At 49.1% G+C, this 15,651-nt stretch overlaps 1 protein-coding gene across 1 annotated transcript in view; it reads left to right on the forward strand.

Moving 5' to 3' along the window:
* The window catches only part of Cacna1a (calcium voltage-gated channel subunit alpha1 A), a 295,076-nt gene that overhangs the window by 185,583 nt on the left and 93,842 nt on the right, over nucleotides 1–15,651 (forward strand). Inside the window, 5 exon segments of the mRNA XM_040736792.1 lie at nucleotides 263–366; nucleotides 3,216–3,331; nucleotides 6,627–6,683; nucleotides 8,537–8,626; nucleotides 13,885–14,094. Coding sequence (XP_040592726.1) covers nucleotides 263–366; nucleotides 3,216–3,331; nucleotides 6,627–6,683; nucleotides 8,537–8,626; nucleotides 13,885–14,094 — 577 coding nt within the window.

The raw sequence follows: 15,651 nt of genomic DNA on the forward strand, positions 1-15,651 counted from the left end.
GGTCCAAAATCCTCCTAGGCATCATCCTGACTCCCAGATGCCTTAAGAACTGTGTGTGACCCTGGTGGTACCTTGATCATATCCCCACTGTCTAAACTTTACCTTCCATGTCCCTCATTTGACTCCCAGCGTGCCAGGATTCCACAAGTCAAGAACAATTGAAACAAAATCACAGGACAGTGAGGCTAACCCTATTGCTCCTCCTCAGGCCCACCTGGGCCCGACTCCCATCTCACGTGCTTTCCCTCTTTGCACTCTGCAGAGCAACGATGCCTCAGGGAACACTTGGAACTGGTTGTACTTCATCCCTCTCATCATCATCGGCTCCTTTTTTATGCTGAACCTCGTGCTGGGTGTGCTATCTGGGTAAGTCTCTGCTACTTCTCCCTCCATCGCACTCTCCCCAATGAATAAACTTCCTTCCTGGTTTTTCAGTCAGCAAGACTCCCGTTAGCAAGCTGGTTGCATACATTTATATTGCTAGAGTCAACCAATGAGGAAGTCCTTAGGAGGCTTTTTTGTTTGTTATTTTTTATTTTTATAAAATCAATATGATGGGGGATGTCCTTCTGTATATATGTTTTTCTTATTGGTTGATGAATAAAACACTGTCTGGCCAATAGCCAGTAGAAGAAGGAAAATAGGCAGGGTTAGGAGATGAGGAGAGGGCTGGGAAAGAGGCACCATGGGGATGCATGTAGGGATCCGGGAAGGAAGGACACACCAGGGGTTCTCCAGTAAGCTAAGACCACGTGGAAATGCATCGATTTATAGAAATGGGTTAATAATTAATAATTAAGACAGAGCTAGCCAATTGACAGTTTTATAACTAATTCTGCATCTGTGTGATTATTTGGGGCCTGAGGGCAGCAGGACCTGGTGGGACAAGAACTTCTAGTAACATCAGTACTTTGGGGAGCTGGAGAGATGACTCGGTGGATGTTTGAGAACACTGATTGCTCATCTAGAGGACCCAGGTTCAATTCATAGCATCCACATGGCTAGCTGACAGTTGTCTGTAACTTCAGATCCAGAGAATTCAACATACTTTTCTGGATTTTGTGGGTGCTACACATCCGTGATACACAGACATATATTCAGGCAAAACACTGATAATTATAAAATAAAAATAAATAAATATAAGGAAGAATAATTAAAAGAAAACAATACTTTCCCCCTTTCTTGCCTTTCAAATAATCTTAGCACACAAGCCATGGGTGGTGGCACAAGTTTGTGATCCCAACATAGGAGGCTAAGGAAAGAGGATCATGAGGTCCAGGTCATCCCAGGCTTTGAAACGAAACCCTGTCTCAAAATAAAATAGGGGGCTGGATAAATGGCTCAGCAGTTAAGAGCACTTAGGAGAGTTAGCTGCTCTTCCAGAGGACCTAGGTTAACCCAGATGCCATTAGCAACCATCTTTAATTCTAGTTTCAGAAAATCCAACAACCTCTTTTGACCTTCAAGTACCAGGTACATTCACAGTACACAGACACACATGCAAGCAAAACACCCATACACAAGCCAGGCGGTGGTGGCGCACGCCTTTAGTCCCAGCACTCGGGAGGCAGAGGCAGGCAGATCTCTGAGTTCAAGGCCAGCCTCGTCTACAAAAGCTAGTTCTAGGTCAGGTTCCAAAGCTACACAGAGAAACCCTGTCTTGGGAAAAAAAACACCCACATATATAAAATGCAAATAAAAATAAATCTTTAAAAAATAAATTAAATAAATAAAAAGCTATGTCGCTGTGGGTGGTGACTTACACATATAATCTCATCACTCAGGATGTTGAGACAGGAGAATTACCATAAATTTACTTCACAGTCAGTTCCAGACCAAACTGGGTTACAGAGTGAAACCCTGTTTCATTAAAAACAAAACAATGACAACAAAAAATATATAACAGAATCAAACATATATTTTCCTTGGAACTGGGGAGATGGCCCAGCAATCAAACGTGTTTACTGATAAGCTGGTCATGGTGATTCACATCTTTGATCCCAGCACTCTGGAGGCAAAGGCAAGTGGATCTCTGGGAGTTCAAGTCCAGACTGGTCTACACAGTGAGACCCTGTTTCAGAAAATGGAGGGGGGCTGGAGAGATAACTCAGCATCACCTATATGGTGGGTCCCAGGGTCTGATGCCCCATTCTGACCTCTGGCACCAGGCACATACATGATGCTCATACATACATGCAGGCAAACCACTCAGGCATATAAATCTAAAATAAAAAAGAGTAGTTACTGTTATTGCAGGGGATCTAAGTTCATTTCCCAGCATCCACATTAGGCAGCTTGTAACCAACCACCTGAAACTCCAGCTGTGGGAAATCAGACATCCTCTTCTAGATGCCAAGGACATCTGCACAAGCATGGTACACACACACACACACACACACACACACACACACACACGCACACACACACGTAAATGAAATTTATAAATAAGTATGTTAAGTGCATTCTTCTAACACAAATGGTCCCCAGGTCCCCAAAATTGCTTTAATAAAAAAAAACCTTAACTATGAGTAGACTTCATATTTCTCAGCAAAGTGTGGGAGCTCATACTGTAGTAGCTCATCCGTGCTGCCAATAGTGATCCCCAATTCTTCCAGGTTTCCTCTCCGATGTCTGTGTCCAAGACTTTTGTTGGCAGATAGTTGATGTGTGGTACTCACGAGATGAGTATCATTCTGTCTGTGATCCAGACAGGAAGGTGCAGAGCCACAGAGAGGGAGAGCTGCTGATAGAAAAGGGACTGGAGGGGTTAGCGGAAGCATTCTGAGGGTTTGGAGGAGTGTGCACTGTCAGAAGGATTAGGATTGCCTCCTTGAGGACTGACTTCTGTGTTGAGAGCCACTGCCCTTCACCGAACCCCCACACACACATGACCTCTTAAACTCTTCCTTAAAAACAGAATCTGTCTTTGGCTTTGTTGAGGAACTCAGGAGAGCAGTTTTTGTTTTGTTTTGTTTTTTCAGTTTGTTTTTAATTCAGGGTCTCATGTAGCCCAGTGTGGCCGTTCTGGTCAAGGATGACCTTGAGTTTGTGACTCTCCCGTCTCCATCTTTGGAGTGCTGGGATAACAGACAGGCACTGTCTTGCCAGGTTTCTGCTGTGCTGGGGAGGGGACCCAGGACCCTGCATATGGTCACCAGGTGTTTACTGGCTGAGCTCCATTGCTGCCAACCTCTGACTTCTTTGTGATTCTGCAGGGAGTTTGCCAAAGAAAGGGAGCGTGTGGAGAACCGGAGGGCCTTTCTGAAGCTCAGGAGACAACAGCAGATTGAACGTGAGCTCAATGGATACATGGAGTGGATCTCAAAAGCAGGTGAGGCCCTTTCATCCTGGGGTCAGGATGGACATCCTGGGCCACGGACAACCCAGAGTCATGCCAGAACTTTGAAGAGGCCTAAGAGAGGGTGGTGGTGGGAGGAGACAGAGGATCCTAACCACTAGCCTCAGGTTTTAGCGGTAAGAATCCACACAGAGTAAGGCCTGCTGTGCACACCTGTAGCCTAGTCCTGGGGCTCTGCTGGTTCACTTGCTCTTCCTGTGACAAACACTGTGACCAGAGGGGCTGATTTTAGCTTGCACTTTACAGCCCATTGTTAGGAAGTCAAGGCACAAGCTCAAGGCAGAGACCTTGAGGCGGAACCGAGACCATGGAGGAGCGCTGGTTGCTGGCCCACTCTCCACACTGCAAAGACCATGGACCCAGCAGTTCCCCCATCCACGGGTGTGGGTGTCTTGCCAGTCCCTATCTGGTACCAAAACCCTGGGAAGTTCCTGGAGAGTCACTGTCCTCGGTCAGTGATACAAGTCTGAAAATGTTGACTCTGGTGTCAGTGAAGGAGTCGTCAGCAGCAAATGAAGCAGAAATTGACTCCCGTGAGAGGGAGGGCCTGATAACCTGACTCCTGCCATGCCATTGTCATCTGGGCTGCTGCCATATTCTTTCCACACCAGTAAAGACAAGACAGTCCCTCAGGCGAGGCTTCCCAACAAATGGTTCTAATTTGGTGGCAAGTTGACATTAAAACCAAATATCACATGAGGCTGAGGCAGGAAGGTTGTGTTTGAAGCTAACTGGGCCTATATAGTGGGACCTTCCTCCCATCAAAAAAAAAAAAAAAGGAAGAAAGGAAAGAAAGAAAGAAAAAGAAAGGAAGGAAAGAAAGAAACGCCACTTTGAGATGAAGTCTTGTTTGTTTTTTGAGACAGGCTCATAGAGCCCAGACTAGGCTCAAACTAGCCAAGGATGATCTTGAACTCCTGATCCTGTTGCTTCTACCACATCTGGTTTACCCTGGTCATGTTTTAAAACAAAAATGAGTACATGCCCCACCTCCAACTCCTCTTAGCCCTGTACATCACCTATGACTCAGTTTCCCTTACTGTTCAATGAAGGTAACGATGGTATCTGGGTGATTGGTTCCAGGATCTCACAGACACCGAATGCCCGGGTCCCTTAGAGAAAATGACCCATCTCTACCACTATCGCACACCTCCCATGGGCTCTTCTGATTCACAGTAACTTAGTGCCCAAGGCAGTTGAGTATGGTTAGGGAATGACAAGAAAAATGTCTGTAACTGTTGGGTATAGATGCAGGTGGGTATTTTTTTAACTCTTTGGGGGCCCTCTACCTAGATGCTAAATAAATACACGGAGACATTCTTACTTACGAATGCCCAGCCTTAGCTTGGCTTGTTTCTAGCCAGATTTTCTAACTTAAATTAATCTGTTTCTCTTCCTCTACATTGCCCCTGGGCTTTTTAACCTTTCTTTATTCTAAATATCTTTCTTCCCTTCTCACTCTGTGGCTGGCTAAGTGACTGGGTGGCTGGCCCCTGGTGTCCTCCTCTCCCCTTTTCTCAATCCTCTTCTCTTCCCTAGATTTTTCCTCCTGTTTATCCTCTCTTCCTGCCAGCCCCACCTAGCCCTCTCCTGCCTCACTATTGACCATTCAGCTCTTTATTAGACCATAGGTGTTTTAGACAGGCGCAGCAACACAGCTTTACAGAGTTAAACAAATGCAACATAAAAGAATGCAACACACCTTAAACTAATATCTTGCAACATATAGATGCATTCTTGTCTAAGTATTTCAGGTCTGTGTTGGGCTCAATCCATGGAGGCAGAACCCATGCCCGTGGGGGAGTGGAGCACCTGCTCCCAGGGCTGTTGAGGACTCAATAGGATGATCAGACAGAGACGCTCAGAGTAGCAACTGACAGTCAGGCGGCATACATTTATTTGCCTGCTCTTTGCCACGCACCCCTGTACACACTGAGAATGTGGCAAATCCCTGCTGCTGGCTGGTGAGAGACAAGGCTCCCCACCAAGAGCTCAGAAGGAGCACAAGACCAGGCGTTGTATTGCACACGTGTCATCCCAGCGCTTGGGTGGCGAAGCGGGAGGATCAGGAGTGGGAGGGCGGCCAGTCTGGACTACACAGCGAGACCATCTCAAACACAGAAGTGGGAAGGAAAAAGGCAAGGAAGCAGGCAGGAAGCAGGTGGGTCGGGTGGACAGGCCTCCCTGAACAAAAGCAGTCTGAGATGTAAAGGAAGCGAATGGAGGCCTTGGGGATGCTGCGTGGGGGAGCAGTCGAGGAGGGGAAAGAGCCCGTGCGGAGGTCCTGGAGGAGAGCACAGTGGAGACAGAAGAATGGGTGTCTGGGAGAAGCAGCAGCAGAGCAGAAGGAGCAGGGAAGCAGGGCGGGGCAGACTGGGGTGAGCTGACACTGTTACATTCATCCAGTTGTGGTTAGAACAAAGTACCTGAGGCGGACAGATGTCATAAAGAGGTAAACATAAGCAGTTACAAAGTGTCTCTGACCTTCTTGTTGCTGTGACAATGTAAGGGAAAAAGGGTTTATTTCGGCTCCCAGCTCCAGAGCCATAGAGTTGGTCATGGTGGGTAGACATGGCAGCAGGAAGGGTGGCATGGTGGCAGGAGCAGGAGGCTGGCTGGTTACACGACATTCACACTCAGCAGAACCAGAACAAGATGTGGGGCCTGAAGACCCGCCCCCAGTGACTCACTTCCTCCATGGCAACTTTCCCAAACACCGTCTCCATGTGGGGACCACGGGGCTCAAATGTGTGAGCCAGCGGGGATGTTTCACGTCTGATCACAGAACTAAGGTCATAGCTCCAAAGGGTCGCAGCCTGGTGACGACTCTAGGTCTGTGGTGGACTTGGTGGAGCTTGGACAGGCTTGGCCTGATAGCTGACTTGTTCAAAGAGCTCAAATGTCCCATGAGAGCCTTCTTAACCCTATCCAAGGGTTAAGGACCTGTAACTTAAGGCCTCGTCTCTTAAAGGCACACACACACACACACACACACACACACACACACACACACACCCCGCCTGCCCAAAGCACTGTTCCACAGTGCAGAGCCCAGCTGTGCCTAAATCCCATCCAAACTGCTCCTGCTGCCAGTTGCACCCTCTGCTGGGGGGGCCAGGATGCAGGAAGCAGTAAACTGCCTGAATCAGGATGATTGGACCAGATGGGGGGCAGTGGGTGTGGCCAGGGGTCTTTTCTTCATAGTCCTTGAGGGTCGATCCCCTGGAGAGCCCTTCAAGCAGGACCTTAACTCTGCCCTTCTCCTTAGAAGAGGTGATCCTCGCAGAGGACGAGACGGACGTGGAGCAGAGGCACCCTTTTGATGGTAACTGCTCTGAGCCCAGCATGAAGGCGGGTCCCAGGGGTGTGGGGTTGTGAGACTGAGCTGAGCAAGGTTTGAGTTACTGAGGAATGGGCCCCTGGGAGGAATTTCAGAACTCGAGGGAACAGGTTCTATTCCTGCTTGCCCTTTTCTCCTTTAACCATGTGCCCACAGTTTACCCTTCTGTAAAGTGGACATAAGAGGGCTGGTGAGATGACTCAGTGGATGACGGCGTCTGTGTCCAAGCCTAGTGGCCTGAGTTCCATCCCCAGAACCCCACACGGCAGAAGTAGAGGAAGAAGTGTGTGTGCACACACGTACACACCTCACACACGTATGCATGAGCATACGCACCAGTGTTACTAACAGTGAGAGGAAGAATTCCGTCTCTGGCTAGAGGTGTAGACTGGTTTCAGAACGCTTGCATAAAGTCCTGGGTTTCAGCACTGCCAAGAAAGACAAAGAGAGAGAGCGAAAACAGATGAGTGTCCACCCCCACTGTCCCCATGGTCCACTCCAACCAGCCAGATTCCCGAAGCTCAGCTGCTTTCTAGATCCAGCCCTACCCAGCATCTGGTGCAGTAGACACCAGGGAAAGCAGTAGAGGATAGATATTAATCCAGCGCAGTGTCACAGGTGTATGAAAGTGTCCTATCGTTTGGGGTCTGGAGAGATGGATCCTCAGTTAAGAGCACTTGCTGCTCTTAGAGAGGACCCGGATCCTTTCCCAGCACCCGTATCAAGTGACACCTGTCTTTCCAACTCCAGAGGCTCTGACCTGCCTCTCCTAGCCACTCATGTCAAATGTACATACACTTAATTTCTTTTTAAATCTTTTTTCAAACTACTATTTTGTGCAACAACAAAAAATCAATTAGGAAAATTTTTAAATCTCAAAATGACAGAAAAGTCAGGAACCCTAGATCCTTTATTTGGTAGTAGAAAGTGATTTCCTGTGGGGGTTCCAAGTCTCTGCTAGAGTGTATATCTGCTGCAGAGCTTTGGGGAACAAGCCTTGGCATGGGACAGTTGCCCCAGCCCTAGCTGGTCCAGCACATGTGTTCTAGCTAGGTTAAGGATGGACTATACCTCCTGTCCAAGGACGGTTTTTAAAACAGACCAGAGCCAGCATGGTGTGCACACCTGTAATCTCCAGAGGCAGAAGCAGGTGAATCTCTGTGAGTTCCAGGGCAGCTAGGGCTACATAGTGAGACCCTATCTCAAAAACCAAGTAAGACTGGAGAGATGGCTCAGCAGTGAAGAGCAGTGGCTGCTCTCGCAGAGGACCTGGGTTTTTTTTTTTCCAGTTTAAATTTAGATAAGAAACGAGGTTGCTTCACAAGTCAGTTCCAGGTCCCTCTCCCATTCCCTCCCCTCCTCCCGTGCCCTCCCCCCACAACCCCCCCCTTATCCCCTCATTCCCCCAGGGAGGGTGAGGCCCTCCATTGGGGTAGGACCTGGGTTTAATTTCCCAGTATGCACATGGTAAATCAACCTTCTATAACTCCAGGCCCGAGAAATCTGACGCCTTCTTCTGGCCTCTGTATGCACTTGTACACATGCGCTGCACAGACATACATGTAGGCAAAACACCCATGCACATAAAATAATAATTGCTAATTAAACTAAAATTTGAAACTGGTCAGATTGAAAGTAGTGTTTCTGAGCCTAGACTTTGAACTGAAGCTGAACAGTACTGGACTTTGGTCTGGACCCCCTGGCTCCCCCAGGGGTGGCTGCGCATGAACACAGTGGGCCTGCTGTGGACCAGTGGGTGTGGCGGTATGCTGTGTCCGCTGCCACCCTGGCATAAAAGGGTAATGCCGTCTTCTCTCGCCATGTTTCCCTTGTTGGAGCTCTGCGGAGAGCTACCCTGAAGAAAAGCAAGACGGACCTGCTCAACCCTGAGGAGGCCGAGGACCAGCTGGCTGACATCGCGTCTGTAGGTAAGTCTCTGTAGCAGTCACTGTCCGTCACCCAGGAATGGGAGGCTGAGCCTGAGGGCTGGGCGGCTGGATGTGCCAGCGCCCTGCAGGTTACGCTATGATGAAAATAGTGATCCCCCCGCCCCCGCGTCTGCTTTGGATTTTTGGTTTTATTTTTCATACCTGGCTGGATCCTGTGTCCTAATATTGTAGTGTCTCAACTAAATGAGCCCCACAGATCTGGTTACTGTGGGTGTGAGAGACTACTACTTACATCCAGCTCCAACAGGCTCCTGGCTACCTTGGGTAAGTTCATTATGGCTGACTGTTCCTACTCTAAAGCGCTTGTCTTTGGTCTCAGCATTCGGGAGGCAGAGGCCAGCCTGGCCTGCATAATGAGTTCCCAGCCAGCTGGACTACACAGTGAGACCCTGTTTCAAAAACAAATTAACATATACCAAGACAAAATCCTCTACCCAAAGTGCTTCAGATTCCAACTGTTTCAGACTTCCAGATTTGGGAATATTTCCGTGTGTGTGTGTGTGTGTGTGTGTGTGTGTGTGTGTGTGTGTGTGTGTCTTGTCTTAGATGTGGAACCAAGGTCTAAACACAACATTTATTCATTTCTCATACACAAAGCCTAAAAGTAACTTTAGACTCCTTTAAAAATACCTTTGTGTGGCCAGTGGTGGTGGTGAATGCGTTTAATCCCATGACATGGATTTCTATGAATTCCAGGATAACAACAGCTATATGGTGTGACTCTGTCTAAAAATAGTATAACAACAACAACAATTCTGTGGGCAGGCAAGATGGCTCAGCAGGTGGAGGTGGCTTGCCGCTGAGCTTGATGACCTGAGTTCGATCCCCAGGAAACCGACTCTCACAAGTTGTCCTCAGACCTCCACACTCACTCACTGTAGACACACAATAAATAAATGACTTTGTATTTAGAAGCACAATTCTGTGCATGAAATAATGTATATGTTTACATTTTTATGTATTATTTTGTTGTGTATGATGTAATTGGGGAGGGTCCCACATGCCACTCTTATGGAGGTCAGAAGACAACTCTCTGGAGTTCCAAAGCACTTTACCGGTCTTGCCGGCACCAACGTGGACGTTTTCCATACGTGGCGCTGTAAGGTTGCCTTTCTGTGTTCGGATCAGGGATGTCAGTCTCGGGTCACTGGTGGCTGAGTTTGGGATGGGTGCTGGGTTCATACTGGGTCCCCAGTTCAGCACAAGGCAGAGGCAGAATTCCTACCCACAAGAAGCTGCCACCCAATGAGAACACATGTTAAAAAAGGGATGGGAGCTGGGGATGGCTCAGTCAGTAAGTGCTTGCCTAAGGCAGGAACACCCGACTTCAACCCCAGAACCCGCATGAAACCTGGACAGAGCACAGCACACATGTCATCCAGCGCTGGTGACGGGGGACGCTCGCCAGCCAGGCCAGCCTAATCTGAGTCCAGGCCAGGGAGAGACCGGATCTCAAAGGAGGGAGCAGGGTTCCCGAGGATGCCCCCTCTGGCTGTCCTCCCACACTGACGTGAACACGCAAACCATGTACACACAAACACGTACACATTAGAACAGAAACAAAGGCGGTTAAAAGATAGACTGGCAGACAAAGGTGCTTGCTGCCAAGCTTGACCTGAGTTTGACCCCTAGGACCCACATGGTGGGAGGGAACTAAATTTCGCAGTCTGTCCTCTGACATTCATGTGCACACTGTGGCACATGTGTGAGCTCTTCCACACAGTAAGATAATTAATTAATAATTCAGTTTTTAAAAATTTAAAGCACACTAGAAAAGAGTTATATTCCACAAGAGAAATGGGGGCTGTGCAGGTGAAGCCTAGGCTTGTCCACTCTGACACAGTACAGCATGCTCCAGGACGGCTCCCCAGAGGAGGTGACGCGTGAGAGCTGAAGGCTCTTCAACAGGACCACTGGCTAGCACAGAGGCCAAGCTCCGTAGGCACCGGGATGTTTGGGGGAGCGATGGAGGGGCTCTAATCTCACCTCCTCTCAGAACTCCCTGGTCCCGGGAGGGTGGTTTGACCAGATGGCACAGCCTCCGTGACGGTTTCTCTGACGAGGAACCCAGCTGTGCACACAGTTACTCCCCACACCCAACGGGTGTGTTCCTGGGGATAATTACAGGATCAAAGATATGAATGACTCCCCAGCTCCTCACTCCGAGTCTTTCTGCACTCGAATAACAGGACGTTCATTCATGAGTTGTCCGGACACGGATTCTCACTGCTCCCCACCCTGGCTGCTCCACACCCGCTTTCCCAGTTAAGGAGCTTTGTGATGCTGTTTTAAAGCTTGTTTTCAATTTCTGGCCCAAACACTTTTGTTTATATTGACTATTCTGTTTCCATTTGTGGGAGCACCTACTCATGGCCTTTGAGAAGGTGTTGATTGCAAATGTCTGTTTTTACTTCACATATTCAGTTGGCCTCTCTCTCTCTCTGTATCTCTCTCTTTCTCTCCCTCTCTCCCCCCTCTCTGTCTCTCTCTCCTCCCTTCCTTTCCTTCTCCTTTTTGTTTCTTTTTTGACACACATGTCTCACCATGTTACCATGACTGGCCTGAACCAACCTCACAAAGATCTAAATACCTCTGCCTCCCAAGTTCTGGGACTTAATGTGTGGGCCACCATACCTGACCTACTTTATTTATTTTTTTAGTTACATTTGTTAGGGGTAGCCCAGATTGTTAAGAGTACTGGCTGCTCTTGCAGAGGACCGGGATTCAATTCCCAGCACCTACTTGGCAGCTCACAATCACCTATAACTCTAGGGAGATCCCACATCCTTTTCTGGCCTCCTCAAGTACACATAGTACGCTTACATACATGCAAACAAAACACTCATACTTGTGAAGTAAAAATAAGTCTGGTCAGATGAGGAAGCACATGACTTTAATCCCAGCACTCAGGAGGCAGCCTTTTCTACCTTTGTGTGTGTGCGTGCGTGCATGTCACCATACATGTGTGGAAGCCAGAAGACAACTTGTGGAAGTAGGTTCTGTCTTTCCCACATGTGAGTCCGAGAGATCCCACTCCGGTCATCAGGCAAGCCGCGTTTGCTGAGCCATCTCAAAGGCCCGACTCTTTGCTTTGTTCTATCTTGGTAGGCAAGTTTCTTTGTTGACATTGTTGTGTACTTGGGAACTCAAGTTAAGATCTTGTGAATTAGATGGGTACTCACTCTTAGTGAGCTTCTGGTCTTCTTTGTCCTTCTTTCTGAGAGACTCGGAAAAAGTGATCCAACCCCATGCTAATGAGGATGAGGGAAACTGACATTCTTAGATGCTCTTGGCGGGGGCATAAGTCTGTAAAGTTCCTGGTTTATTTATAGATCACTTGGCACTGCTTAATTGTAGATCATGCAACTTTAATTTATTTGTGTGCTTGGTTTTGCAAAGCTGAGGGCACAGCCCAGTGAGTGCCTTGGGAGCCCGCTCTCCTACTCAGCTCCATCTCTGGCCCCTTTGCCGACGGTTACCTTTCCGGAAGTGACTTATCCTCTTGTGCAGGAGGCGTGCGCTCCAGGCCTCTGGCTGGATTGCTTCTGTCTGAATAAATGAGAGCAAGGGATAGAGTGGGGTTCACAGGGCACGCCTGCTCAGAACGCATAAGGTACTGCATTCTCTTAGCACCACAAAACCGAACAAATTTAAAGGCCACTGAGGGCTGGGAGCTGACTCAGGGAGTAAAAGCCTTGCCTTGCAAGTGTGAGGGCCTGACTCAGAACCCATGGGAAGCCAGAGACGGTGGCATGTGTCTGTAATTCTGCAGTGAGGGAGGAGGCAGAGGCACTCCTAGAAGCTCAAAGGCCAGCTATCTAGCAGTGAGGTCCTTGTTTCACACCAGCACTGGGAAAGCAGAGGCAGATGAATTTCTGTGGGTTCAAGACCACACTGGTATACTTAGTGAATTCCAGGCCAGCCAGAGCTACATAGTGAGACCCTGTCTCAAATAAACAACAAATAAAAGCTCTTCTCAGACAAGGCAGAAGGTGGGGGTGGTCACCCGAAGTTGTTCTCCATATGTGACCCATGTGTATGAGTGCATACACAAACACATATGCTTTGCATACTCACACGTGCGCACGCACACACACACACACAAAGTTTTTTTTAAAGAAAAGCCAATGTTTTTCAGCTTTCTAAATGGACCCCAAACACAATCTGTGGTCTGATATCCTGTGGTAGGTTCCATCCAGGCAGCAAATCTGCCCAGCCACAAAGGAGTTTGATCCTCCAGGGTCCATGAACAGAGCTGGGTGTGGTGCTGCACCCTCATGATTGCTGCCTAGAGAAGGCGGAGGCAGGTGGCTCCCTGACTCCCGGGCTAGCCAGTCTGAGCTAGTAGGCAAGCTCCAAACCTCGTATCCAAAGAAGAAAATATGAATGTAAATAGTACCTGAATACCACTGGTCTCCACAAGCTCATGTGCGTTCATCACACACACACACACACACACACACACACACACACACACCACGTGAAAATAAATACTAAAAACTATTAGTACATTCCATTTATATTTTTTTAAGTTTGGCATATGTGGTGTGTATATCGTGTGTGCAGCTGTGTGCACCCTGCCTGCATGTAGAGGCCAGTGGGGGCAGTGAGTCCTGCTGGGTCCCTCACCTATTCTCATTCGTGTGGGAGGACAGCCAGAGGGGCTTCCTCGGGAACCCTGCCCCCTCCTTTGAGATCCGGTCTCTCCCTAGCCTGGACTCAGATTAGGCTGGCCTGGCTGGCGAGCGTCCCCTGTCACCAGCACCGGATCACACGTGTGCTGGGCTCTGTCCAGGCTTGATGCGGGTTCTGGGGTTGAACTTGGGTCTTTGTGCTTTTGGAACAAGTACTTAGTGACTGAGCCATTCCTTAGTCCCAGATCTCTGTCTAATGTGTCTTCTCCTTGAATGGCAACTTAGACAGGAATTCTGCCTCTGCCTTGTCCCCAACTCAGAGCCTGAGAGCAGGGCTCTTGAACAGCTCCCCAGTGACCTGAGCAGTCCTGACCCAAACATCTAAAATGCACCGAGCTCTAAAACAGCTAGCTACAGGTGGAAAGTGTGTGGTGACCGCTTGGGAACAGCGTCCTGGAGGCCTTTGGAGCATGCAGCTCCCATAGGGGACTTGCAGCACAGGACCCTGCTCCATCCTGTCCTCCGTGTGATGTCCTGTTGATGGGCTTCCTCACTGAGGGTCATCCTGAGTTTCACTCTCTCTGTCCTTTCTTTCCCTGGCAGGGTCTCCCTTTGCCAGAGCCAGCATTAAAAGTGCCAAGCTGGAGAACTCAACTTTTTTTCACAAAAAGGAGAGAAGGATGCGTTTCTACATCCGCCGCATGGTCAAAACTCAGGCCTTCTACTGGACCGTGCTCAGTCTGGTAGCCCTCAACACGCTGTGCGTCGCCATCGTCCACTACAACCAGCCCGAGTGGCTCTCCGACTTCCTCTGTGAGTGCAGCTCTAGACATTCGCTCTCTGCTGGCCTCTGCGCCTTCCTCGGCCCTTCCCAAGCCCGCCCCCGCCTGTGGCTATTTCTGCAGCTAACACGGGCCACGCAGCTGCTGCCACAGTGCCCCTGAGCAGACAGAGACGGAGGGTTCTAGCTCATGGTTTGGCAGGGACAAGGGCATGATGCCATCTGCTTTAGCTTAGCTCTGGGCAGAGGCTCAAGGTGAGTGACATGGGGACGGAAGGAGTGTGTGCTGGAGCCTATGGTCACGCCTGCATCCAGGAAGCTGAGACAGACACAGACAAGCAGACATCAGAAAGAGAAAAGCGATAGACAGGAACGGGCTAGATGGCTCAGTGGTAAAGCCACAGGTGTCAAGCCTGGAAACCTGAGTTGACTTCCAGAACTCACATGGTAGAAGGAAAAGATTCCAAGAAGTCCTTTGACTTAACAGGAGCACTGTGGCATGGGCATGTACACACACACTCACGCACACATGCACACATGCACGCTCACACATGCACGCTCACACTCATACACAAAGTAGTAAAACAAAAAGAAAGGCAGACTGGCAGAGATAGATATAAATGCAAAGACAGACGGACTCAGAGTAAGACAGACATGCAGCAACCACACCACCAGTGTGCTAAGCACCTCCCCACGAGGCTCCAGCTAGTAAAGCCCCGATCTGGCTGTCAGTGTTCCCACACTGTGGTCCAGTCTTCTATGACATGAACCATTGACAGGACACAGAGTATAACCAGCCTTGCCCAGCCCGTGTTTCTCACAGTCCTGAGAGTCGACAGCTACTGTTTCTAAACGAGATACAGATGAAGTGCAGATGGGGGAGATAAGAGACAGTGATCACAAGAGCCACACAGAGACGGTGACACATGCTTACACTGAGAGCCCTGCTCAGAATGTCCACGTGATACGCACTTTCAAGACAGAAACCTTAAAACCTCAAGTGTCCTGCCAGTGACCCCTCTGCCCCTCTGCCTCCTCCCTCTTTTTGCAATTAGAGTGAGAATTTATGCATAGTAGTCAGGGGCTCTACCACTGAGCCATGCCCACAACCCCACACTGGGGGACCCTTGACCCCCACCCCCTTCTTCAGTCTACTTCTTTCCTATTCCCTTTGTCTCCGTCTGCCTGAGATGGCCTTTGTAACAGATGCGGGCGTGTCTTAGTTCCTCAGTGGATACCAGGACCCTCAAGGTTCTGTCCTCTGGACTTCAGCCATTTTGGGATTTGCCTAAACTGAGCCTGGGCACTGGAAGCGCCCCCAGGACTGGATGATCAACAGAAGAGAGTGTGGGCCTGACAAGCGTGTGGATGGCCTGGCTCTCCTGGAGGCCCCTTGGGAACTGCTAAATCTTTTGTGCCTACTGGCTGCCTCCTCCTGGAGCTATTCACTTTCTGACCTGTTTGCTGCCCTGCTCAGACAGCTATAAGGGACGGTCATGACTTTGACCTAGAAAGGCCTAAATTCTAGTCTAAGGGACTGTTTCCTTGAGCCTTTGTGGTCCTTCAGGCCAGCTATCTGACCCACAGGA

The sequence above is a fragment of the Mesocricetus auratus genome, unplaced genomic scaffold, assembly GCF_017639785.1.
Source record: "Mesocricetus auratus isolate SY011 unplaced genomic scaffold, BCM_Maur_2.0 Super-Scaffold_100081, whole genome shotgun sequence".
In the NCBI taxonomy this organism is placed as follows: Eukaryota; Metazoa; Chordata; class Mammalia; order Rodentia; family Cricetidae; genus Mesocricetus; species Mesocricetus auratus.